Here is a 27,266-nt window from a genome sequence, read left to right on the forward strand (position 1 = left end):
CCCGTCGCGCGTGTGGTACCGGAAGTGGGGCGAAGCGGAAGTGCGTGAGGGGGAAGGCGCCGGCGAAGGCCGCGAGGCGGAGGTCGTGGCGTCGACTGTGGCAGTGGCGGCGGTTGCCATGGTGGACTACAGCATCTGGGACCACATCGAGGTGTCCGACGATGCGCACGACACCCACCCCAACATCGACACGCCCAGTCTCTTCCAGCCACCAGGTGAGCGAGGGACCGAAATCCGCCTCTCCCGACTAAGGGTGCCACCCTCCCGGCGGAGCCTGGAGATCTCCCGGAATTGCAACTGGTCTCCAGGCCACGCGGATGCGCCCCGCCTGGAGAAAATGGCTGCTTTGGAAGGGGGGCTCTCTGACATTGCACCCCACTGGAGGTTCCTCCTTCCCCCAGGCTCCACCCTTCAGATTCCCAGAAATTTCCTGGGCTTCAGGTCCTGCGGGTAGGAGAAGTCCTGTTCTGGTGCTGTCTTTTAAAACCTCCCTGGGAATTTTAAAAAAATCCACCCTGTGGGGCGAGGGAAGGATCTCCCCTTACTTTTTCCCAGGCTTACATAGGGAAGAGGGTTTTTTTTTCTTTCCTTACCTATACCCCCAGAAACTGTTCTTGGCCCTTCCGGGTTCTGGGTTTCCAGTGAATTATTTTGCAATTTTTGTTCTGAACTTTTATTTTATTTTCCCCAATTTATTCTTTATTGTTTTTCACCAATATAGAAAGGATCATAGATACATACAATGATACACATCAGGAACGAATCATAATATCAAAATCACTAAACACATTTTACCCTTATAGATTTGTTATAAAATATAAGATCAACGAATACTTTTATTTTTTGCATCCCCCTAAGGGGAGTTTTTTATTGATTTTTTCACAACACTACAAACTACAACTGAAAAAATAGGAAGGGAAACTACCTCTAAGGAGAGAGAAAATAAACCCACTAATAACTAAAACCCCAAGAGTGGGAGATCAATACATCCGCTTATTTCAATATTAATCTAAGATGCTAGTAATACATTGAACATAGTTGGTTATGCTAAGTTATTTATATTTTAACCACCCAGTTATCTGTTAAATAACTTTAAACCAGACTCAGCGTGATAAGTGTATGTAATTTGTGGTGTCTAAGAGTTGATGCAAGAATCCACAACTAGTCAGTGAGGTGTCTAAACTATAGAGGTATCGCTTATACAAAGCGCGCTTTATGAGTGTAAAAGAGTGAGATAGATTGGATTGGATGGTTGGCATTCTGTTTTTAGAATATTTTCCAAGAATGGGAGCCATTTCTCATTAAAACTTGACTGTTTAGGATATATTTCAGATTGCTGCAATCGGTCAGTGGTCTTCTCCATAATGTAGTGGTCCCAGATTTTATTAAACCAGTTGTTGAACTTTTTGAGGGCATACAGAATTTAAAAAGGGGGAGGGGAAAGAATAAAAGGTAAAATTACCGAAACATAGTATGAAGGTCATTTTTTTGCAAATATAAAGGACAATCCTTGACTCAGGTACTTGAGTCTTTAGGAAAGTTAGATAACGTAATAACTTTAAAATCTACCGTAACAGGGGTGGCCAGACTTGCTTAATGTAACGGCCACACAGATGACTTGCAAGGTCCCTTCCAACTCTAACATTCTGTGATTCTGTGTAGGGCTCTCTTTCGGCTATGCTCCTGCAGAGTGCGGGGGTAGGACTAGATGACCTGCAAGGTCCCTTCCATCTCTAACATTCTATGATTCTGTGTAGGGCTCTCTTTTGGTGATGCTCCTGCAGAGTGCAGGGGGTTGGACTAGATGACCTGCAAGGTCCCTTCCAACTCTTAACATTCTGTGATTCTGTGTAGGGCTCTCTTTTGGCTATGCTCCTGCAGAGTGCGGGGGTTGGACTAGATGACCTGCAAGGTCCCTTCCATCTCTAACATTCTATGATTCTGTGTAGGGCTCTCTTTTGGCTGTGCTCCTGCAGAGTGCAGGGGGTTGGACTAGATGACCTGCAAGGTCCCTTCCAACTCTTAACATTCTGTGATTCTATGAACAAATATTGCACACGCATTTTAAACTGAAAAATATGCACTTTTGCTTTTTATTAACATCAAATTAGAGTGTGTGAAAGAGCCACGTGTGGCTCCCCAGCTGCAGTTTGGCCACCCCTGTACTATAGCAACCGTAACTCAACATTTCTACCATTTTATCCAGGAATTTCCCAACCCAGAGCTGGTGACCCTAGGTAAAAATAAATAAAAGGCTTTTGCCTTCTGGTTCTATGGACATTTGAAAAAAAATGCCACTGAGTTCAGTAACTCCCAAAGACGTATGCGTAGGATGGTGGGCATGGACCTTTCGCTTTGAAGAGCAGAAGGCTGTAGAGCAACTTTGATTCCTTTTCTTGAAGGGATGAGCCAGTCTGGTGTAGTGGTTAAGTGCGCGGACTCTAATCTGGGAGAACCGGGTTTGATTCCCCACTCCCCCACTTGCACCTGCTGGATGACTTTGGGCAAGACGTAGTTCTGATAAGAGCTGTCCTTGAAAAAGAGCCTTTTCTGCCAGAGCTCTCTCAGCCCCACCTACCTCCCAGGGTGTCTGTTGTGGGGAGGGGAAGGGAAAGGAGTTTGTAAGCCGCTCTGAAACACCTTTGGGTAGTGAAGGGCGGGGTATAAATCCAATCTCCTCTTCTTAATGGATTCCAGTTTGGTGTAGTGGTTCAGTGCACGGACTATAATCTGGGAGGGCCGGGTTTGATTCCCCACTCCTCCACTTGCACCTGGCTGGATGACCTTGGGCAAGCCGTACTTCTGACAAGAGCTGTTCTCTCAAGGGCAGTTCTGCAAAGAACTCTCTCTCAGCCCCACCTCCCTCACAGGGTGCCTGTTGTGAGGAGGGGAAGGGAGAGGAGTTTTTCAGCCGCTCTGAGACTCCTTTGGGTAGTGAAGGGCGGGGTATAAATCCAATCTCTTCTCTTCCTAGGCCAAGTCCCCCTGCATGTACACTCCTATTTGCCCTCAAGGTACCCGACAGGGTGGCAACTGGACGGTGGATACGCGAGTTGCAGCTTGCCATGCAAATGCCTCACACACCCAAGATGATCCTCATTCACCTTTGGGTGTGTCCGTTATTCTTCCTGCACTGTATATGTCCCTTCCCCCCCACCCCCCTTAGCACTCTTGCCACCACATGCTTGCAAAAACCATTTCAGATCTGGAAGGGGAGATCTGAAGTAGTGTAGGAGCCTCATGCAACATGGATAGATTGATCTAAGCGGCAGCTTTCCGTTGATAGGTTGTTAAGGCTTTAGGTGGTGAATCTGGAGCGGCCAGTTTGAATTGCTGAGGGTGTGAGTCACTGCAGGGGGCATCAGTACTTTCTGATGCTCCTTTTCTCGTCATGTGTAACTGTCACAGGGGATGCGAAATTCACCATGGCTTTTCTAAAGAAACCTCTGTTTGTGAAATTGTAAGGTATTTCAGAAAGGCATGGAGAGGTTTTGGAAAATATACATTACAAGAGAGGGACTCACCAGGGGTAGGAGCGGGAGAGAGGGAAGCGGCACCTCTCTGCTGGGTCCAACTTCCCTCCCCCAGCTCTGGCTCCAGTTAGCCAGGGCTTTGCCAATTTTAACTGAACTTTTGGGATTCTTAGGGGAGCTCCAGATGAAGCCTCCATGTACTGATTCAGACCCTTAGTCCATCAGGGTCAGTGTTGTCTGCTCGGACTGGCAGACGCTCCCCAGGGTCTCCGGCTGAGGTCTTTCCCATCACCTCCTGCCTGGTCCTTCTAACTGGCGATGCCAGGGATCAAAGCTGGGACCTTCTGCATTCCAAGCAGACGGTCTGCCACTGAGCCAGGGTCTCAGGTCAAGGTCTTTCTCATCACCTCCTGCCTGGTCCTTTTAACTGGAGATGCCAGGGATTGAGCCTGGGACCTTCTTCATCTCCAGTTAAAATGGCCAGACAGGAGGTGATAAGACCTTGACCACAGACCCTGGCTCAGCGGTAGAGCCTCTGCTTGGCATGCAGAAGGTCCCAGGTTCAATCCCCCGGCATCTCCAGTTAAAAGGACCAGGCAGGAGGTGAAGAGAAAGACCTTGACCAGAGACCCTGGTCATTTACATTTATAGAGAAACTAGGAGGGAAGCTCGTTGTAGGGAGAAGACAACGGACGCTAGAAAGACAGGGGGCCCCCGTCCCCCTTCTTACTTTCTTATATAAGTTCTAAATGCATTTTAAAAAACCCTAAAATAATGTATGCTACTAATCTAGAAATGTGCTGTTTTTCATGCTGGGAGCAGACGGACAACCACAAACCTGGAAGCCTTTCAGAAACAGTATGAGAGCCAGTTTGGTTAGTGATTAAGTGTGCGGACTCTGATCTGGGAGAACTGGGTTTGATTCCCCACGCCTCCACTTGCACCTGCTGATGTGACCTTGGGTCAGTCACAAGCTCTGGCACAGCCGTCCTTGAAAAAGAGCCGTTTGTGTCAGAGTTCTCTCAGCCCCACCCACCTCCCAGGGTGTCTGTTGTGGGGAGGGGAAGGGAAAGGAGTTTGTAAGCTGCTCTGAGACTCCAAGTGAAGGGTGGGGTATAAATTCAATCTCTTCTTCTTCATCTATTTTTCCTATCAGAGTTTGCCAAATCTTATCAAATGTCTCATGAGCAACAGCCGCCTCAGAAGACGCTTCCACTGAAATCCTTTCTCTTTTCCCTTTGTGAGCACATCTGGTGTCCAGCCAGACAAGCATCCAGAACCCAGTTCCTGTTACAGTAGATGGCCCCAGTCTAGAAACTGTTTGGCTTCTTCATTAATATTTGCTTTAAAAATGTTGCCTGGGACCAGTGTTCCCCCTAAGCTGAGTTAGTGTGAGCTAGCTCACAGTTTTTTAGCCTATGGCTGACACATCTTTGTCTTCGCTCAGGAAGGCTCCAGAGCAAACTATTTTATGCAGTAGCCAAGTCGCTTGCTCACAACTTTAATTCTGGTTGCTCACCAAGTAGAATTTTTGCTCACAAGACTGCACAGCTTAGAGGGAGCATTGCATGGGACCACTATTGTTTTCCAATGAAAAGCATAATGGTTATTGATTCAGAAGACTGGCAGCCCCGTCCGTCTCAGGATCAGTATGTTGTTGGCCAACGTCTGAGAACCAACGCAGATGAAAAGAGCGAGGGTGGCGATGCCCAGGTTCAGAGGCAACATGATGCTAAACATGCTTAAACCCCGGCTTAAACTATTCATAGCCCATGAGGTAAGAAGAGAGACTCATCTGTTCTGACCTCCTTATACGTAGGCTGGAAATTTTAGCCTGGCAGGATTAAAGCATAAAACATCTCTCTTGCTGGATGCAGGGGTGTCTGCCTGATAAGGACATCAGAAGAGCCCTGCGGGATCAGACCAGAAAGGGTCCATCTAGTCCAGCCTCCTGTCTCAAACAGAGGCCAACCAGTTCCTTTGGAGGGCCAGCAACAGGGCAGAGAGGCCGAGGCCTTCCCCTGGTAAGAACACCAGAAGAGCCCTGCTGGGTCAGACCAGGGAGGGTGCCTCTAGTCCAGCCTCCCGTCTCACACAGGGGCCAGCCAGTTCCTCTGGAGGGCCAGCAACAGGGCAGAGAGGCCGAGGCCTTCCCCTGATAAGAACACCAGAAGAGCCCTGCTGGGTCAGACCAGGGAGGGTCCCTCTAGTCCAGCATCCCGTCTCACACAGGGGCCAACCAGTTCCTCTGGAGGGCCAACAACTGGGCAGAGAGGCTGAGACCTTCCCCTTATATTGCCTCCTGGCACTGGGAATCAGAATTTGACTGCCTCTGAGCGTGGAGGTTCACTTTAGTAACTGTGGCTAATAGCCACTGATAGACCCATCCTCTGCAAATGAATCCCCATTTAAGGATATCTTTGCCTGTGGCCATCACTGCCTCCTCTGGCAGCAAATTCCACTTTTTGTTTGTTTGTTTTTATGCCCCCTGTAAGGGATTTTTTATTGCATTTTCTATAAACCACAACGAAATTAGGGAGGGGATCTACAAACTATAGGAGAAAGTAAAGAAAACCCACTAAAAACCCAAGAGATGGTGGTCATACATACTGTTTAACAAGTTAGCTTTTAACTCAACATTTGATTCCAATTCATTGAATGAGATCATCTGATAATCTATTAATACTTAAGTAAAAATCTAAACACCACCGTATCTGACTTTTAAAGAGTAATAAAAGAAGTACTTATAACAAAACAGTGTAAGAGATTTCAGAGTGCAGTAACATCTCATTTTTTATACTTTTTCTTTCTCAAGTGGTAGCTTGTCTTTGGGGCTGCCGCCCCCCATTTAGAGTCTGAGTTCTCGTCTGAAGATACCGCTGCTCCCTCTTCTTCACTTTCTTCCTCCTCCTCTTCTTCTTTTTCTCCTGCTGGGCAACTACGTCAATGCAGAAATTCACGTGCCTTTTCAACAGAGTGAATTTTTTCTTTCTTGTCCATAAATTTGAAATTCCACATTTTAACCACTGGCTGTGTCAAGAAGTATTCCCTTCTCACCTACTGCCTGTCAGCTTCTCTCAAGCCTCTTCCAAGCTCGTAGACCTGGGCTCAGGGTCAAAAGCGCAGGTTTTGGAAGGCCTGAGAAGAGGTGGTCGAGAGAGGCATCTCCCTGCATCTGCATCTGCTTGACAGTGTCCCTTTGCTTCCCCATTTTGCTTCCATGCTTGGGGGTTCTCTGCCTGCTTCCACTGTTGTTGTTGTTCAGTCACACAGTTGAGTCCGACTCTTTGCGACCCCAAGGACCAGGTCACGCCAGGCCTTCCGGTCTTCCGCTGTCCTCTGAAGTTGGCTCAACTTCATGTTCGTTGCATCGATGACCCTATCTCACCATCTCCTCCTTTGCCGTCCCCGTCTTCTTTGACCTTCAGTCTTTCCCAGCATCAGGGTCTTCTCCAGTGAGTGCTCCCTTCTCATTGGGTGGCCAAAGTATTTGAGCTTCAGTTTCATTATCTGGCCTTCCAGGGAACAGTCAGGGTTGATTTCTTTTAGGATTGACTGATTGGATCTCCTTGCAGTCCAAGGGACTCTCAAGAGTCTTCTCCAGCACCATAGTTCAAAAGAATCTATTCTTCGGCGCTCGGCCTTCCTTATAGTCCAACTCTTGCAGCCATACATGACTACTGGGAATACCATGGCTTTGACCATGCGGACTTTTGTTGGCAGGGTGATGTTTCTACTTCCACTGTAACTGCCTTTAGATTTGTGCAGATGGGACTCCAGGCAATGAATATGAGTGCTGGGGAAACTGGGAGTGCAGGAACCTGTGTTCATTGGGGAGAGAAGCCGGCAGGGATCCCAAATGCTTCAGGGGGGGGGAGAGAGAGAGTTGTTCTAAGCCAAAACTCAATTTATTTTGTTACACACTGTTAAGACAGAAAACACTTTCAATATTCAACATAGACTATTTCAACACAACCCCAATACATAAATAGAGCCAGTTTGGTGTAGTGGTTAAGTGTGCGGACTCAAATCTGGGAGAATTGGGTTTGATTCCCCCACTCCTCCCCATGCAGCCAGCTGGGTGGCCTTGGGTCAGTCACAAGTTCTGTCAGAGCTGTTCTCTCAAGGGCAGCTCTGGAAAGAGCTCTCTCAGCCCCACCTCCCTCACAGGGTGTCTGTTGTGGGGAGAAAGGGAATGTGATTGTAAGCCGCTTTGAGACTCCTTCAGGTAGTGAAGAGCAGGGTATAAAAACCAATCCTTCCTCCGCTCTGCGACTCCTTCGGGTAGTGAAGGGCAGGGTATAAATCCAATCTCTTCTTCTTCTTCACTTGTACTTCTATAAAGGGTATCCTTGGTTGCTCCGTCAAGACCCATAACGGTGGGTGGTTGGCCAGAACAACCACAAGCAAGTACCGTTTTTCTTTCATTGGAGCTAACGTAATTCTCAAGTCAAGTCTGTTGCTAAGCATCTGACGTACACGACACAGCCCTTCCTTTCTGTCTCTGGGGTCAGGAAAGTCACGGGAAAACTAGAGTGACTCAGAGAGTCAAGGAGACTAGTTACAGGTACCCTATTTAGAATTTTATACGGTATAAACGTTCCAAAGGGCCAAAGACATATAAGACAAAAGTCACATACAGGGTTATCGGCAGCAGAAGGCCGCAGCACTTAGCAGAGTTTTGAAGCCTCCTGGGAAACAAAGGAAAAGAAGAAAGGAGATTGGATTTCTACCCCGCCCTTCACTCGGAGTCTCCGAGTGGTTTGCAGTCTCCTTTCCCTTCCTCCCCCCACAACAGACACCCTGTGAGAGGTTGCTGACTGAGAACTGCTCTTAAGAGAACAGCTCTGAAAGAACTTGTGACTTATGCACCGTGCTTGAGTCTAAAAAAACTCTTTACGCCAGTTTGGTGTCGTGGTTAAGTGCGCGGACTCTAATCTGGGAGAACCGGGTTTGATTCCCCCACTCCTCCACTTGCACCTGCTGATGTGACCTTGGGTCAGTCACAAGCTCTGGCACAGCTGTCCTTGAAAAAGAGCCGTTTCTGTCAAGAGCTCTCTCAGCCCCACCCCCACCTCACAGGGTGTCTGTTGTGGGGAGGGGAAGGGAGAGGAGTTTGTGAGCAGCTCTGAGACTCCAAGTTAAGGGCGGGGTATAAATCCAATCTCTTCTTCTCTCTTCTTTATCTGGGAAGACTTTTATGGACTCCAAATAGTAAGTCCCTGATAACATTCCAGAGGTACGCATCCTTCACAGGCATGACTCATTTCTGTCGAACACGTAGCCCCGTAGGCAAGATTTTGGCAGCCAGAGCATTGTTACTCAAAAGAGCGCACTATCAAAAGTCCTGTAGCGTTGTAAAGGCTTTAATAGCTTTATTATGGCCTAAGAAGAAGAGATTGGATTTATACCCCACCCTTCACTCGGAGTCTCAGAGCAGCTTACAAACTCCTTTCCCTTCCCCTCCCCACAACAGGCACCCTGTGAGGTAGGTTGGGCCGAGAGAGCTCTTTCAAGGACTGTCCTTTCAAGGACAGCTCTTATTAGAACTATGGCTTGCCCAAGGTCATCCAGCAGCTGCAAGTGGAGGAGTGGGGAATCAAACCCAGTTCTCCCAGATTAGAGTCTGCGCACTTAACCGCTACACTATGTGAAGCCTGCCATGAGATTGTTGGAAGTGTTGTCCTTGTTCGGTAGAGTTTTATGGGAACAGAGATGGGTAAAAGACAAAGAGGAAAAGATGAATTACACGGAGCAGCAGTAATTCTGGCAAATTTCTGTGCATAGTTCGAACGCATATGTGGTGTCAGGGCAGAGTGACCCTGTCGCAAGAGCCTTAGCTGGCAATGCTGTTAGTTTGGGTCACGTTACTCCTGTAGTGAAACTTTATTTCCCCCCTACAGTCCTGATTACGTCCGCATTGAGTGTAATCCGATTTGTTAGGTTCTCATTCAACAATTCCGTGCTGGGAACTCGCCGCCGAGGTCCTTTTGTGGGAGCACAGCGACTTTCACAGCGGAGTGTTCTGAGAGACTGAAATGTTCTTGTGCTGCTTTCTGAATATCGCGATCAAGAAACCACAGCCACTCTTTAGCGGTACTCCCCCCCCCCCTTTTGTTGCCAAGTTTCCACCGACTTATGGCAACCCCATAGTGTTTTCAAGGCAAGAGACCCAACAGCAGTGGTTTGCCGTTGCCTACCTCCATGTAGCGACCCTGGACTTCCTTGGTGGTCTCCCATCTAGAGATGTAAAATTTCCGGAAATTTTGAAGCTCGGAAAAAAACGGAAATTTTCGGGGAAAATGAAAAAAATGCTACATTAGCATTTCTTTTGTCTTTTCTAGATTGAAAGTCATTCTGTTACTTTAGGAACATAAAATATGACTATGGACATTCTTACTTGGCATGAAATTATCACAAGTAGCATATTAAAAATATAGTGTATCCAAACAATTATTACAAACAGAATACCCACCCACATGCAAAAACAAAATGGAAACCTTTTTCTTTTCTTGTGACAATAGCACCTCCTAAAGGAAGAAATGCGTCTTGTTCTTGCATTGGAGAGTTCCATTTGTAACCTAGGACTTACTTGTCCTCAGTGCACAGAAATTAGATCAATCTGATACCATATATATTGATCTAAATCAGATTGATCTAATTTCTGTGCACTGAGGACAAGCAAGTCCTAGGTTACAAACTGAACTCTTCAATGCAAGAACAAGACGCATTTCTTCCTTTAGGAGGTACTATTGTCAGAAGAAAATAAAAAAGTTTGTTTTGTTTTTGCATGTGGGTGGGTATTCTGTTTGTAATAATTGTTTGGATACACTATATTTTTAATATGCTAGTTGTGATAATTTCATGCCAAGTAAAAATGTCCATAGTCATATTTTGTTCCTAAAGTTCCTAAAAAAGATGACTTTCAATCTAGAAAAGACAAAAGAAATGCTAATGTAGCATTTTTTTCAATTTTCCCGAAAATTTCCGTTTCCCCTCGAAAAAACCCTGAAAAAACCCAGGTTTTTTTCCGAGCTTCAAAATTTCTGGAAATTTTACATACCTACGCCAGATACACTGGCAGAACATCACAACACATCTGATGCCATACGTATTTTTTAGAACACCTTTGTCTTAAAATATTTTATTCGTTATGTTAAAATAAAACGTTCCATAATCAATTTTCTTTTCCTTTTTCCAATTTTTCGGGAAAAAACAAAAAAAGGCTCCAGGGAAAAAATGGGGGGAAACCGGTTTTTCCCCGGGCCGTCACATCTCTAGTGGCAGCTGTTTCGTAGTCAGAATTCCAAAGGCGGTGGCACAATCAAAAAGTTTGGGGACCCCCTAAGGTCGACTGTGCCGATGCAGCAGGGGAAACGGGTGAACACCTGTGTCTCAATGATTGTCTCCCAGGCCCGGGTCGAGCGAATGGAACAGTTCCAGAAGGAGAAAGAGGAGGTGGACAAAGGCTGCCGGGATTGCAAGCGGAAACTAGCCGAGTGCCAGAAGAAGGTGAAAGAGCTGGAGCTGTCGAGCGCGGAGGGCTCCAGGAGCGAGCTGCAGAGGCTGCAGGCGGAAGCCCAGCAGCTCAAGAAAGAGGAGAAGAACTGGGAGGAGAAGGCGGCCGACCTCCGGAAGAAAGAGAAGAGCATGCCCTGGAACGTGGACACCCTCAGCAAAGACGGCTTCAGTAAGGTGAAACCAGGCTTCTCCTCGCGGTGAGCCGGGCCCCCCGTTCTGCCACGAGAGCGAATTACGCGACCAGCATGATCGTAGATCGAGACGAGTAGCCTCGTTTGTCTGTAGCAGTGGAAGAGAGCGAGAGACCTGCAGCACCTTAAAAGACTAACAACATCTGCGTCAGGGTGAGAGATTTCGTGAGTCACTGCTATCTGAAGAAGTGAGTGACGGCTCCCGAAAGCTCGGCCCTCCCCACAGATTTTGTTACTCTTTAAGGTGCTACTGGACTCTTGCTCTTTTCTATAGCATAATTATGTGACTAGCATAGCGTGTGGGTTTTGTAACACAGCTGTGAGATTTGGATTTAGCTCTGTAGCATTTGGATTGGGGGGGGGGGTCATTTATTTATTATTGATTTACTTAAAGCATTTATTAGCCCTTCTTCTTCCTGAATTTTTAAATTATTTTTCAAACAAAACACAACAAATAGACATACATACATATATGACAGTTATACCGGTAATATTTTACCTTTTAACCTATGTCATACATACATACATACATACAAATCTGAATGCCGTGAGCCACGTTTCTTCTGATAGAACCTAAGGCAGCTTTCAATATAAATAAAATACATAAAATAGTTTGGGTAAAAGTAGATAAAAAATAGTTTGGGTAAAAGCAGATGAAGCCCAATTTTAAAATTCACAATTTGGGGCTGCTTCAATCAAATGGAGTCTTAAATAAAACCGTCTTTGGCTCCCTCCTAAAGATCAAAAGTGAAGGTGCCGGACACATTCTCCGGGAAGGCTGTTCCATAATTCTGGGGCTGCCACTTAAAAGGCTCTGCTCGAAGCCCCCATGGACACTTTCCCCATCAAGTAGTTTTAGAAAGTGGGTGGGGCTTTCACCCAGCAAGGTTTCTGATTGGCCGTTGGCGATTTGATTGGCTGTGCCGCTCTTTAAAGAGATCTCTTTGGCAGCATCAGCCGCCACAGCGCAAGGATCTTTGTCGCGTGACTGAAGGTGAGCCACGGCAGCCACGTTGTGTCTGGCTCCGCCTCCCGCAGCAGCCATTTTGTGGCTGTGCCCGCTGCTCCGTGTCAGGATTCCAGAGGTGCGCACCGGCTCAAAAAGATCAGTGGAAGCTAGGGTGGGACTCTGGTCTTAGCAGCCTTTGTCTAGCCAAACAGTCCCAGCCGCGCACTGACCGGACTTCTTGCTGTCGTTCCAGAGCGTCTTCAACGTCAAGGCCGAGTCACCGGAAGAAGAGTCTGAAGAGCAGAAGGAGAAGAAGCATAAAACCTTCGTGGAGAAGTACGAGAAGCAAATCAAACACTTTGGTAAGCTGGAGGCAGAGTTTGCCCATGTCGTCTCCAGTGCTCCCTCTAAGCAGTGGAGTCTCGTGAGCAAAAAATTCTACTTTGTGAACTGCCGGCATGGAAGTTGTGAGCGAGCCATTTGGCTGCTGCATGAATTCGTTTGCTCTGGAGCCCTCCTTCCTGAGCCGAGACAAAAAGGTGTGAGCCGGAGGCTAAAAGAACTGTTAGCTAGCTCTCACTGACTCAGCTTAGAGGGAACACTGGTCGTCGCTGGGTGATCAGTTCTCCTGTTTCAGTTCACGAATCCTTTCCGGATTGCCGTCTCGTGGGACCACTGGCCACATGCGTTAGCTTTTTATCACAGTGAAGGTCAGTGTGGCTCGTTTAGACACAGATCGGTGGTCTGCATGGATATAGACAGTATGACCGGACTGTAAGTCTAACTAAATATTTCGGGGGGGGGGGGATGCTTCATTGCTGGCTGCAGAAAAGGGGGTTTGGGAGGCATGGGAGAGGGGCTTCCTGCAGTGAGACACCTCAAGGAGCCAGTCAGCACCTTTGCTGAGACTTTTGTCACGAGGGCCGGATCTGACATAAACGAGGCCTTTTTGGGCCAGGCCACGTGTGTCATAAAATGTAATACCTGGTAGCGGAGATATAAACTTTATAAAGGACACAAACACAAAGGGTTTCTTTTTTACTTAAAATAAAAACATGCTTAAAACATTAGCACTCTTGCAACATTCTGTTTATTTAACAGTGTCTGATAACGGACACCTCTTGGCTCTGAATTATTGCATCAAAATGTTTATGCTGCTGCAATCTTGAGTATGCTGTTCAGGTGTGTATCTGTAGGCTGCAAACCTAGGATGACGCAGCAGCAGAACTTGAAGAAGAAGCAGAAGACAGCCAGTTCCACTGCGGGCCTGATAGAAGCCCTCCGGGGGGGGGCTTCATCCGGCCCCCGGGCCACATTTTTGACACCCACTACAGAAGAGAGAAGAAGAAGAAGAGATTGGATTTATACCCCGCCTTTCACTTGGAGTCTCAGAGCGGCTTACAAACTCCTTTCCCTCCCCCTCCCCACAACAGACACCCTGTGAGGTGGGTGGGGCTGAGAGAACTCTGACACAAACTGCTCTTTTTCAAGGACAGCTGTGCCAGAGCTTGTGACTGACCCAAGGTCACATCAGCAGGTGCAAGTGGAGGAGTGGGGGAATCAAACTCAATTCTCCCAGATTAGAGTCCGCGCACTTAACCACTACAACACACTGACTTCTCATGAGCATACGTTCCCTCCCCTGGACTGGTTCCCCAGGATCACGGTGGATTTTCCGCTCTGTCCTTGTGAACTGGGTTGTCGAATCCTGCCCTGGCTGAATTCCCGCTTCTAATGTGTTCAAAGTAGCCTTTGCTGTTGAATTCCTTTAGCGGCAAACTCCCCAGATTCCTTTGTGGGTGTTTGTTTTTGGCAGGGGGAGGGTTCCTTTACTCATAGTTGCCTGATCTTGACATTAACAGGTGGGGAAATAGAATGTGGAGACTGCCAGCTTGCAGATCTTACCTGAATACCATCAGCCAGGTGTTCAGGTTGTATCAAGCCCGCTTTCTGAAGTGGGAGCCCTTTTCACTGGCGCTTAGCGGGTAGGGGGTGAGTCTGCAGGCCAGGTCCGCGTGGCCCTTTTGTCTTCTCGTGCTGTGTGTTACGCATCGTCGAGTCGCTGCCAACCCGTGTTCCCTCTAAGCTGAGTTCGTTTGAGCCAGCTCACAGTTTTTTAGCCTCCGGCTCACACATTTTTGTCTTCGCTCAGGAAGGAGGGCTCCGGAGCAAACTTAAGTGATGCGGTAGCCCAATCGCTCGCTCACTTTAATGCCGGTAGCTCAGAAAGTAGAATTTTTGCTCACACGGCTCCACAGCTTAGAGGGAGCCTTGCTTCCAACCTGTGGCAACCCTTGCTCAGGTCTTGCAAACTGGGGGTCGCGGCGTCCCCGGTGGAGTCCATCCATCTCCTGTCGTGTCTTCTTCTTTCCCTGCCTGCCTTCCACTTTTCCTCGCCTTACTGTCTGCTCCCATGACTCTCGATTTCTCAAGATGTGACTGAAGTACAACAGCCCCAGTTCCGTCATTTTAGTTTCTAGGGAGGAATTCAGGGCTTGGCATGATCTAGAACCCATTGATTTGTCTTTTCGATGGCCCCTGGTATCCGTAAAACTCTCCTCCCAATTACTTCATGCTCTGTTTTTAATACTCGAGTTACCTAAAGGATCAAACTTCTTTAAGTTTGTGGGTATCCCCGAGAAACAGTGTCTTCCCCGCTCTTAATCCATCCCAGTTACTTCTGAATGCAAGTCACTTGGGTGTTTACGCACACACTGAATGATCCACTTTCAGCCCCCTTCCAGTGCACTCTAGGGATTGTTGCAAGTGGACTTTCCTATTTCACACAGGGGTTTTCCGCATTCTTATTTTACTCGCTTGTGCTCCTGTTTCTCCAGGGTGTAGTGGTTAGGAGCGCGGACTCTAATCTGGGAGAACCAGGTTTGATTCCCCCACTCCTCCACATGCATCTGCTGGTGTGACCTTGGGTCAGTCACAAGTTCTCTCAGAGCTGTTCTCTCAAGAGCAGTTTCTCTCAGAGCTCTCTCAGCCCCACCTACCTCCCAGGGTGTCTGTTGTGGGGAGGGGAAGGGAAAGGAGATTGTCAGCCGCTCTGAGACTCCTTTGGGTAGTGAAGGGCGGGGTATGAATCCAATCTCTTCTTCTTCTTTTACCTCACAGGGGGTGTCTGTGGTGGGGAGGGGAAGGGAAAGGAGATTGTCAGCCGCTCTGAGACTCCTTTGGGTAGTGAAGGGCAAGGCATAAATCCAATCTCTTCTCTCCCTTCTTCCCTTCCGGTACGTGTTTTGCACTTTCTAGTAGTCGATTTGATATTACATCGCTTTATGTCCAACGTAAAACCTGCTGTTTGAATCTGCAGGTTTTTTTTCTGCCAGACATAAAGCAAAGTAATATTAAATTGACCACTAGAGGGAGGGAAACGCGTGGAAGAGGACAACACCCCCCCTCCCCCCCCGGGAAGCAACAGGATCACACAAGCGAGAAACATGAGACTGCAGGAAAGCCCCCCGGTAAAAGCCACTTGCAGAGTGCGTTATTCGGTACGTGTGAAAATATCACCGGGTGTGTGCAGTTGTAGCCCACCAGCAGTGTTCTCTCTAAGCAGAGTTAGTGTGAGCCAGCTTACAGTTTTTCAGCCTCCGGCTCACACATTTTGGTCTCCGCTCAGGAAGGAGGGCTCCAGAGCCAACTGATTTATGCAGCGGCCAAATCGCTCGCTCACAACTTTAATGCCAGGAGCTCACAAAGTAGAATTTTTGCTCACAAGACTCCACAGCTTAGAGGGAGCATCGCCCGCCAGTGGTTCTTTCTGGGGCCGTCCGTGCTGTGTGAAATTCCTGGTGCCAAAGCCCGCGAGAGCAAAAGCAGGCTTGACGGCTGACCTCTTCCCATTTCACAGGGATGCTGCACCGCTGGGACGACAGCCAGAAGTACTTGTCCGACAACCCGCATCTCGTGTGCGAAGAGACGGCCAATTACTTAGTCATCTGGTGTATCGACCTGGAGGTGGAAGAGGTGAGTGAGAAGCCCGGTGATGCATCAGAGATCCGGCTCGCCGAAAGGTGTGGGAGAGGGGGAGAGAGAGAGCGCGCTTCAGAGAGCGCTAACGCAGGGATGTTATAGCCGGACCCCACCAGGTTTTGTGTTATGTCACTGGTCTGTCGTTTAATCAGCTTCAAGTGTTCATTTATTACGAGTGCACGGATAAAGACAAACATCTCTGTCTCATAATCACGTTCTGAGACAGGCTAAATAATAGATTTCCAATCCACTTTTAATACACTTTGCAGCTGGATTTTACGGTGACAGCGCATTATTTAGCACGTGTGCCTGCGCCCTAAGAGGCATTGCTTGCGCAAGACAAATCCGTAAAAGTCTCTCCCCATATTTATTTCAGTTTCTGGGATCTGGAAACCCATCTTACGACTGAAGGTGCAAATAATGAGATTGATCACTGGGGTGAACATTAAGTGTGTGTGTGTGTGTGTGTGTGTGTGTGTGTACACATATGGATGTGTACAGTGCCGTCAAATCACAGCCGACTTATGGTGACCCTTCATGAGCGTTTCAGGGCAAAGGATGTTCAGAGGTGGTTGGCCATTGCCATCTAGGTCAAAACAAGAGACTTCAGAGGTGATCTGCCGATGCTTGTGTCACCGCTCAGGTGGGGTGTCACCTGACGCTGCCACCACTCTGGATTTAGGTTCCCTTGAGAAGGCCCAGAGCACCCTCCCAAGACCTTCAGACCTCCCTTTAGGCCAAATAACAGGCGTGAGGACCAGGCAGAGTGAAACAAGGAAAAGGTTTATTTTGTAGGAGGTCAAACAACAAGGTGCAGAATAATAACAGTAAGTGGGTGAAAAGAAAAGAAATCAAATGCCCCAACGCGTCTGAATATAGACTGTCCCTCAGCTCACTATCTCAAGTGGCCTTACTCTACTCACCCTTCCCTCAGGATGAGGGTCTCTTCCTGCAGCAGCCTTCCTTCCGGCTCTGCCCTCTGGGAAGAAAGAACAGCGTCTGCTCTGGCACCAGCCCTTTTGTTCCCCAGCCCTCTTCTTCCCTATTGGTCCATTTTGGCTCCAAAACCTCCCAGGGGCTTCTGGGAGTTGTAGGCCCAGCCTCACCTACTGCTAGCCAGGCTCCCTGGGCCTAGTAGGCCTCTGGTGCCACAGCCCAAATCATGACAGGCCTGCTTTTCTAAGGCGTTTGCTGTGTCAAGCAGAGCTCCAAAGCTGTGAACCTGGATGGCTTAAGGAAGATAGTTTGGGGAGGGTGGCAGGAAACAAGAGAAGGGTTTGCCCCACAGGCTTGTTCCCTCACTATCTCAAGTGGCCTTACTCTACTCTCCCTTCCCTCAGGATGAGGGTTTTCCCCCTGCAGCAGCCTCTCTTCTGGCTCTGCCCTCTGGAAGAAAGAACAGCTCTTCCTGCCGCTCCAGAACTTTTATTCCAAGCCCTCCTCTTTTCCCATTGGTCCGTTTTGGCTCCAAAACCTCCCAGGGGCTTCTGGGAGTTGTAGGCCCAGCCTCACCTACTGCTAGCCAGGCTCTCTGGGCCTAGTAGGTCTCTGGTAACACAGCCCAGATCATGACAGCTTGCCTCTGCGTAGCAACCCTGGACTTCCTTGGTGGTCTCCCCTCCAAGCACTAACCAGGGCCGACCCTGCTTAGCTTCTGAGACCTGATGAGATCGGGCCAGCCTGGGCCATCCAGGTCAAGACGAGAAGCAAACAGAGGCGGGTTTGCCCTTGCCTGCCTCTGCATAGCAACCCCGGACTTTTTTGGCTTTCTCCCCATCCCGCTTGGCTTCTGAGATCTGCCGCGATCCATCCAGCCCCGGCAACGTTAGATAACCGATAAAAATCACTAGCAGGTAACTTCCCAGGCAGAGAGGGACTCGCCCTTGCAGCAGTCGCTGTGCAGGTGGGCAGTCCTCATAAATCCTGCACAGAACGAGCTGCCGGCCTCTGCTTCGGAGCTCTGGTTTCCCCCGCCGCGAGAGTTATGTCAGCTGTCGTCGCACGTCTGGTCCTGCCGGGTCAGTCGGTGCTGTCTTGCAGCCAAGCGGCCTGCCTCGAGGGATGGGCCGGCCTCAGAGTCGGAGGGTGGGATCTCTTGACGGGCAGGGCTGGAGCTCAGCTCAGTTTCGGGAGTTGGAGCTGGAAGGGGGGTCGTCGGGGGGCCCAGCAGCAATCAGACCAGCTGCTCTCCTGTGCCCACAGTCTCATAAGAGCATCAGAGAAGCTAATGCTGGATCAGGCCAGTGGCCCATCCAGTCCAACACTCTGTGTCATACAGTGGCTAAAAATACCAGGTGTCCTCAGGAGGTCCAGCAGTGGGGCCAGGACACTAGAAGCCCTCCCACTGTTGCCCCCCCCCAGGCCAATGGCCCATCCAGTCCAACACTCTGTGTCACACCGTGGCCAAATATACTAGGTGCCCTCAGGAGGTCCAGCAGTGGGGCCAGGACCACTAGGAGCCCCCTCCCACTGTTACCCCCCCCCCAACCACCAAGAATACAGAGCATCACTTGCCCCAGACCGAGAGTTCCTATCTATACTTGGTGGCTAATAGCTACTGATGGACCTCTGCTCCATATGCTTATCTAATTCCCTCTTGAAGCTGTCCATGCGTGTAGCTGCCACCCCTTCCTGTGGCAGTGAATTCTATGTGTCAATCACTTTTTGGGCGAAGAAGGACTTCCTTTTATCTGTTCTAACCCAACTGCTCAGCAATTTCATGGAGTGCCCACAAGTTCTTGAATTGTGAGAAAGGGAGAAAAGGACTTCTTTCTCGACCTGCTCTATCCCATGCACAATCTTGTAAACCTCGATCATGTCACCCCTCAGCTGTCGTTTCTGTAAGCTAAAGAGCCCCAAGTGCTTTGACCTTTCTTAAGAGGGAAAGTGTTCCAATCCTTTTATCATTCAGGAAGGAGAAGCTGAGAAGAGAGGCAGAGGCGTAGAATGATTTTAGAGGGTTTTTAGAAATTAGAACCTACGAGAAGCCATGTTGGAACAGGCCAATGGTCCCTCCAGTCCAACACTCTGTGTCACACAGTGGCCAAAACCCAGGGGCCATCAGGAGGTCCACCAGCGGGGCCAGGACTCCAGAAGCCCCCCCACTGTGGCCCCCCAAGCACCAAGAAAACAGGGCATCACTGCCCCAGACATAAGGACATAAGACAAGCCATGTTGGATCAGGCCAGTGGCCCCTCCAGTCCAACTCTCTGTGTCACACAGTGGCCAAAACCCAGGGGCCATCGGGATGTCCACCAGCAGGAACAGAACTGCAAAAGCCTTCCCACTGTTGCCCCCCCCCCAAGTACCAAGAAGACAGAGCATCACTGCCCGAGACGGAGCATTCCATCTATACCTTGTGGCTAACAGCCACTGATGGACCTCTGCTCCAGATGTTTATCCAGTCCCCTCTTGAATCTTGTGCTTTTAGCCGCCATCACTTCTTGCAGCAGTGAATTCCACGTGTGAATGAGTCCTTGGGAGAAGAAGGGCTTCCTTTTATCCGCTCTAATCCTACTGCTCGGCAATTTCTTGGGAGTGCCCACGAGTTCTTGTACTGTAGGAAAAGGAGAAAAGGACTTCTTTCCCCACCTGCTCTATCCCACGCATAATCTTATAAACCTCGATCATGTCACCCCTCAGCCGTCTTTTCTCCAGATTAAATAGCCCTACCATCTTTAACCTTTCTTCAAACTGTGAAGCCTCAGGAGGCAAAAAACAGAATTTCGGGGGGAAAGATGAAACATATTACTTTACTAATCTTATGTTCCTACTCTAATGACATTAAGCCATCATTTATAACTCAGCATGTAATGTTGTCATAGGAGCTGCGGTGGCTCAAGTGGCTAAGATGCTGAACTGCAGGCTGTGGAAGGTTGGTAGTTCAGCAGTTCGAGACCCGAGTGTGCCGCATGATGGAGGGAGGGCTCCCGTCTCTAGTTCCAGCTCCTGCCAACCTAGCAGTTCGAAAGCAAGAAATTGCAAGTAGATAAATAGGCAGCGCTTCGGTGGGAAGGGAACAGCGTTCTGTGTGCCTTGGTGTTTAGTCATGCCGGCCACATGACCACGGAAATGTCTTCGGACAGCGCTGGCTCTTCGGCTTTGAAACGGAGATGAGCACCGCAGCCCTAGAGTCAGATTCGACTGGCTTTCGAGCAAGGGAAACCTTTGCCTTTTTAATGTTGCTGTGTTCGCCATACTTGGATAAATTATTAAGGACTGCGGTCTATCCTATTATGTATACCTTGCTGTAAGTAGGATCCTACTGTGTAATTCTTGCGTCATGTACTGTGTCGTGTTAAGACTTAGGCGTTGCTTCAGTCCTTTTTTTTAGATTTCTGTTTGTATCTACAACCCTAATCTCACCGCACTGTTTATCGAGTGTCCCATCCTGTTGATTATATCGACTCATCCTTTGTAATCCACGTGTGAATTTCAGCGGAAGCCTATATGTAAACAAATGTATTTCCGGAATTTAAAAGGATAAGCATCGTAGTTTCCGCAAGCAAAATTGCAAATATACCTAGTTCTTTTATATAAAAGTTTATTAACTGATTCGACCATAACAAAGCACCAACAACATAACATAACTACATTATATAGACATATACATACACAGACTAAAGCCTAGTTTTGCATTACATATATTAGGAGTAGACCTGAAACAAGATAAGTTCCAGATATTTTGAAGATATTGTACATTCCACAGAGGGGAATGTACAATATCTTCATCTATAAAAGGGTACCACTTTTTCACAAAATTATTTTTACAACCTGGGGTCTCCATCAACAATACTTGTGTAGCTATTTTATCCTGAATAACTCCACACTTTCTGGAGCTCTTCAGAGAGCTGCAAACCTCCACTTACCTTAGCTTGTATATCATAGAATCATAGAATGTCAGAGTTGGAAGGGACCTTGCAAGTCATCTAGTCCAACCCCCTGCACTCTGCAGGAGCATAGCTGAAAGATAGCCCTACAACATACCCGGAAGATGGTCGTCTGGCCTCCGCTTGAAAACGTCCAGCGAAGGAGGACCCACCACCTCCCGAGGCAGTCTGTCCCACTGCTCAACCACTCTTACAGTTAGGAAGTTTCTCCTGATATTTAGCCGGTAATGACTCCCCTGTCATTCCCACCCATTAGATCTAGTCTTGCAATCCGGAGTAAGAGAGACTAGATCTGCTCCATCTTCTACATGACAGCCCTTCAGATACTGAAGGCTGCAATCGTGTCCCCTCTTAAGCCTTCTCTTTCCCAGGCTAAACAGACCCAACTCTTTCAGCCTTTCCTCGTAAGACTTGGATTCCAACCCTCTCACCATCCTGGTTGCCCTCTCCTGAAAAGAGGAGAGTACCAGGACCAGTAGAAAAGAAACCAAAAGTTGAAACGAGAAAACAAAGTCTGCAGTAAGGACTTTTCTCAGTGTTCCCTGAAACCGCCTGTTTTTTCTTCCAGATAGACTGGAGGGGGGATACATACATATAGACGTCTTGTCCCCCCGTCCCGTCCCATCAAGTTTTACAGTTCCCCCTCCCAGGGCCTCACATCTTTAGGGATATATTCACTTGTGAACTGTATCTGCTTCTACGCTAGGCGCAGCCAAACGTGCTGTTGAGGAGGTACGGGGGGGCGGGGCAGTGTTTGCGCCACTCGAACCGCTCACCTGCCTTTTCTGTCTCCCCGTTCTCAGAAACACGGGCTGATGGAGCAGGTGGCCCACCAGACGATTGTGATGCAGTTCATCCTGGAGCTGGCCAAGAGCCTCAAGGTCGATCCCCGCGCTTGTTTCCGGCAGTTCTTCACGAAGATCAAGGTGAGCCCCTTGCCTGGGTTGAGGGAGACGGTCCTCCGTCAAACAGTGGCTGTAGAACCGTCAGGTTGCAGCCGACTTACAACCACAGGGTTTCCAAGGGAAGAGTCGATCAGCGGTGGCTTGCCACCGCCTGCCTCTGCATAGCCTCACCCTAACCCGGGACTTCCTCGGTGGTCTCCCATCCAAGTACTCACCGGGGCCGACCAAGGTTAGCTTCTGGGATCTGAAAAGATCAGCCCAGCCTGGGCCATCCAGGTCAGGGCAAGAGAAAAAGAGGTGGCGTGCCGTTGCCTGCCTCTGCGTAGCGACCCTGGATCTCTTTGGTGGCCTCCCATCCAAGGACTGACCAGGGCTGACCCTGCTTAGCTTCTGAGGTCTGTCGAGATCAGGCTAGCCAGGGACATCCGGGTCAGAGCATAGAGACAAACGGAGGTGGGTTTGCCGTTGCCTGCCTCTGCGTAGCAACCTTGGGACTTCCTTGGTGGTCTCCCATCTGAGTACTAAGCAGCGCCGACCCTGCTTAGCTTCCAAGATCTGATGAGATCAGGCAAGCGTGGCCAATTCAGGTCAAGGCAAGAGACGGACAGAGGTGGTTTGCTACTGCCTGCCTCTGCGTAGCAACCTTGGGACTTCCTTGGTGGTCTCCCATCTGAGTACTAAGCAGCGCCGACCCTGCTTAGCTTCCAAGATCTGATGAGATCAGGCAAGCGTGGCCAATTCAGGTCAAGGCAAGAGACGGACAGAGGTGGTTTGCTACTGCCTGCCTCTGCGTAGCAACCTTGGGACTTCCTTGGTGGTCTCCCATCTGAGTACTAAGCAGGGCCGACCCTGCTTAGCTTCCAAGATCTGATGAGATCAGGCAAGCGTGGCCAATTCAGGTCAAGGCAAGAGACGGACAGAGGTGGTTTGCTACTGCCTGCCTCTGCGTAGCAACCTTGGGACTTCCTTGGTGGTCTCCCATCTGAGTACTAAGCAGGGCCGACCCTGCTTAGCTTCCAAGATCTGATGAGATCAGGCAAGCGTGGCCAATTCAGGTCAAGGCAAGAGACGGACAGAGGTGGTTTGCTACTGCCTGCCTCTGCGTAGCAACCTTGGGACTTCCTTGGTGGTCTCCCATCTGAGTACTAAGCAGGGCCGACCCTGCTTAGCTTCCAAGATCTGATGAGATCAGGCAAGCGTGGCCAATTCAGGTCAAGGCAAGAGACGGACAGAGGTGGTTTGCTACTGAACATTGGCGTCTCTTATGTTCTTATGTTATGTTCTCTTATGCTTAGCTTACGAGATCTGTCAAGATCAGGCTAGCCAGGGACATCCGGGTTAGAGCAAGAAGAGGAAGAGATTGGATTTATACCCCACCCTTCACTACCCGGAGGAGTCTAAGAGTGGCTCACAATCTCCTCCTCCTTCCCCTCCCCACAACAGACACTCTGAGGTGGGTGGGGCCGAGAGAGCTCTCTTGAGGACTGCCCTTGAGACAACAGCTCTGAGAGAACTTGTAACCAGTGTTCCCTCTAAGCTGAGTGAGTGTGAGCTAGTTCACAGTTTCCTAGCCTCCGGCTCACACATTGGCTTCCAGAGCAGACTAATTCATGCAGGAGCCAAATCGCTCACTTGCAGCTTTAATGCCAGTCGCTCACGGAGTAGAATCTTTGCTCGCGAGACTCCGCGGCTTAGAGGGGACATTTCTTGTGACTGGCCCAAGGTCACCCCAGCAGCTGCATCGGGGAGGAGTGGGGAATCAAACCCAGGCTGGCAGGGAGAGGCCTCCTGCAGACCGTAACTCCGGGCGTTGGCTGAACTCCCCTCTCCCCCTCCATTCCCTTCAGACCGCCGACCAGCAGTACATGGAGGGCTTCACCGAGGAGCTGGAGGCCTTCAGGGAGCGGGTGCGGGGCCGAGCCAAGGCCCGCATCGAGAGGGCCATCAAGGAATACGAAGACGAGGAGCAGAAGAAGCGGCTGGGGCCCGGCGGCCTGGACCCCGTGGAAGTGTACGAGTCGCTGCCGCCCGTAAGTTGCCGCCGAGCAGCTGCCCGTCTCGCTTCATCCAGAACACGTTCGTTTCTTGTATTTCCCTCAACAGCCTGCCTTTCGCACTGAGGCTCCAGGTAGATCGTACAGTGTGAGACCTTGCAGTCCAGGAGCACGAGACCTCCAATAAAACAGTGCTGTTTGGCTGGTGGGGGGTGGCGGCGGCGGCCATCAAGTTGCAGCCATTCTGCGGTGACCCCATCGGGTTTTCACGGCAAGAGACAAACAGATGCGGTTTGCCATTGCCAACCTCTGCGTAGCAACCCCAGACTTTCTTGGCGGTCTTCCAACCAAGGACTAACCGGAGCCAACCCAGTTTGGCGACCAAGATCTGATGACATCGGGCTAGCCGGTGCCGTTCAGGTCAAGGCAAGAGGCGTTCAGAGGTGTTCATGCCCTTGCCTGCCTCTGCGTAGCAACCTTAGCAACCCCTGGATTTTCTTGGCGGTCTTCCATTCAAGGACTAACCGGGGCCAACCCCGTTTGGCGACCAAGATCTGATGAGATTGGGCTAGGCCGGGCCATCCTGGTGAAGGCAAGAGGCGTTCAGAGGTGTTAATGCCCTTGCCTGCCTCTCCGTAACAACCCTGGACTTCCTTGGTGGTCTCCCATCCAAGTACTAACCAGGGCCGACCCTGCTTAGCTTCCAAGATCTGACGAGATCGGGCTAGCCTAGGCCATCCAGGTGCAGAAAGAGACTCATCGCAATAAACGAAACTGGAACCGAAGTGCTTGCACAGACACCAGCGCAGTGGACGCATTTGCAACCTCCTGGCAGTGCTCTTGGAATAACTCCGGAGCTCCATGCCTCCGTCGAAACCGAGTAGCGGGTACCGCCGCTGGGGACAGGTTGCTTGTCCTTGCTGGATCACCTCCCCTGCTGACGACAACCATCTCTTTCTCCCCCCAGGAACTCCAGAAGTGCTTCGACGTGAAAGATGTGCAGATGCTTCAGGACAGTATTAGCAAAATGGATCCCGCCGTGAGTCTCCTTGGCCCTGTCTTCTCACTCACTTTGGGACATTCTGCTAGGCGTCGCCTGTGCCCGTAATGGCGCATGGCATTTCTCTGGCCTGCAGACAATTCGCAGGCGCGTCTGTCCTTACTGAGGTCCAGGGGGCCTTTAAATAAGTCAGGGCCCCCCCGCACACCCTCCCCCCCAAGGGAGCGCCTAGGCTGGATGGGAAGTTGAGGGGGCCTTGGTGGTAAGTCAGGGGGCCAGGCCCCGAGATGCCCCGCTGTAAGTACAGGTCTGGTCCCTGAGCCTTTTGAGCCTGCAGGCGCCTTGGGAGTTTAGACAGAGTGTGGCGGGCACAGCCGCAAAACGGCTGCCTCAAAACAACTGCCGTAGGAGGTAAAGCCAGCCGCAAACCGGCCGCCGCGGGTGACCTTCAGTCCCACAGCAAAGATCCTTTTGCTGTGGCGGCAGCCGGCAAAGCAGTGTTTTTCTTCAGGTCTGTAAAACCAAACAAAGGTTAGTGAAAAGGAGGGCCAATATTAAAACCTTCCCATAAAAAAAGGTACATGTATTTATTGATAATAACAAATTTTAAAACATATATAGGGGCCCAATTACAACCAATGTATATAAAACATAACAATATCAAGGGCTTAAAAAGTTGACCTTACGCGTTTCGGCCAACTAGGCCTTCCTCAGAGGTCATACCTATGTGGCAAGATGGTCAATAATTATATTCACAGAAACACAATCAGAAATGTATACAAAGTATAGATTCAATAAGGACCATAAAGTAAATTGTTCAGAAGTAAAATCACCAGGCACAGGATAAATATGCACATAAGACCTTTAAAGTGCAATCACTAGCCCAGTGATTATAAAATAAACTTATGGTCCAAAAATTTCCTTCTTTAATTGTGTTCCCACAGTATTCACAAGTAAAAAGAGCATTGCTGGGCAGAAAACCCCACCTGGCCATGCCCACTTTCTAAGAGTACTTGGGTGCCAGGAAAGGTGTTGGTGGGTGCCCGGGTGCCCACGGGCACCGCATTGGGGACCCCTGAGTCTGCTCTATGGCGGTAGACAGGGAAGGTGTCAGAGAGCACTACGGGCACAGCTGGAATTCACTGCCGCAGGAGGTGGTGGCAGCTGCAAGCATGGATGTCTTCAAGAGGGGATTGGATAAACATCTGGAGCAGTGGTCCATCAGTGGTATAGATAGGAGCTTGGGGGGGGCAACAGTGGGAGGGCTTCTAGTGCCATCTGGCCCCACTGGTGGACCTCCTGGTGGCCCCTGGTATTTTTGGCCATTGTGTGACAGAAAGTGTCAGACTGGATGGGCCATTGGCCGGATCCAACATTGGCTTCTCTTATGGCTTCAAGAGGGGATTGGATAAACATCTGGAGCAGAGGTCCATCAGTGGCTTTTCGCCACAAGGTATAGATAGGATCTTTCAGTCTGGGGCAAGGGATGCTCTTTCTTCTTGGTGCTTGTGGGGGGGGCAACAGCGGGAGGGCTTCTAGTGTCCTGGCCCACTGCTGGACCTCCTGATGGCACCTGGTGTTTTTGGCCACTGTGTGACAGAGTGTTGGACTGGATGGGCCATTGGCCTGAACCAACACTGGCTTCTCTTATGTTCTTGTGTTGGGGACCCCTGCTCAGTGCGATCTAACCCTTTGGTTAGATTACTCTCGAACCCGTCTGAAACGTATTCCAATTCAGGCTTTCCCGAAGTGCGTTCGTTTCTGAAAGAAGCCTGTTCTCTGTGTCCTGTTCCAGGAAGCGAAACATCACATGCAGCGCTGCATCGACTCGGGCCTCTGGGTGCCAAACGCCCGTGGGGCAGAAGGTGCCGAGAAAGGGGAGAAGTTGGAAGGGGCCTACGAAGAACTAAAGAAGGAGGGCAGCGAGGGAGACAAAGGCAGCCCCTGAACGAGCGGCTGGCGGTCTATAAAGCGGCCGGCCCCCTTCAGCCTCTTGTCAACCTCGTGTTGTTGGGTTTTTTTTTCTTTCTTTCGCTCCAAAACCCTTTGGCGATTACGTGCTTGACCAATGTAGACACTTCATGATTTGTGTGAGCTGCTTTCCTGACTGGCTCTCTCGCTCACCACATCACAACATCCCACCACCACCACCTCCAGCCCTCCGACGTTGTTGGGAAGCCCGTGGACGGCCCGGTTTTCATCTGGAGGGGTCACATGGCACAGTGCGGGCTCCCTGGGGGCTTGGCACGGCACCTCTGCCTTCTCTGTCTCGCTGTGGAGACGCCAGTCAGTTGTCATAGCTACCAACGCGCTGTTATTATCTTTTTGTTTGATGACCAGGTCAGGCTGTTGAGCAAATAAAA

The 27,266-nt window shown here is 49.6% G+C and overlaps 1 protein-coding gene across 1 annotated transcript; it reads left to right on the forward strand.

Moving 5' to 3' along the window:
• CDC37 (cell division cycle 37) lies at nucleotides 1-27,266 on the forward strand. The gene is made up of 10 exons (XM_015414963.1): nucleotides 1-207; nucleotides 4,773-4,781; nucleotides 4,954-4,957; nucleotides 10,887-11,168; nucleotides 12,388-12,496; nucleotides 15,994-16,109; nucleotides 21,808-21,930; nucleotides 23,757-23,939; nucleotides 24,871-24,942; nucleotides 26,699-27,266. Exons 1-10 carry the CDS (start codon nucleotides 119-121, stop codon nucleotides 26,849-26,851), a joined length of 1,140 nt encoding a protein of 379 aa, XP_015270449.1. The 5' UTR covers nucleotides 1-118; the 3' UTR covers nucleotides 26,852-27,266.

Source organism: Gekko japonicus, unplaced genomic scaffold (assembly GCF_001447785.1).
Source record: "Gekko japonicus isolate JY-2015 unplaced genomic scaffold, Gekko_japonicus_V1.1 scaffold3809, whole genome shotgun sequence".
NCBI lineage: Eukaryota > Metazoa > Chordata > Lepidosauria > Squamata > Gekkonidae > Gekko > Gekko japonicus.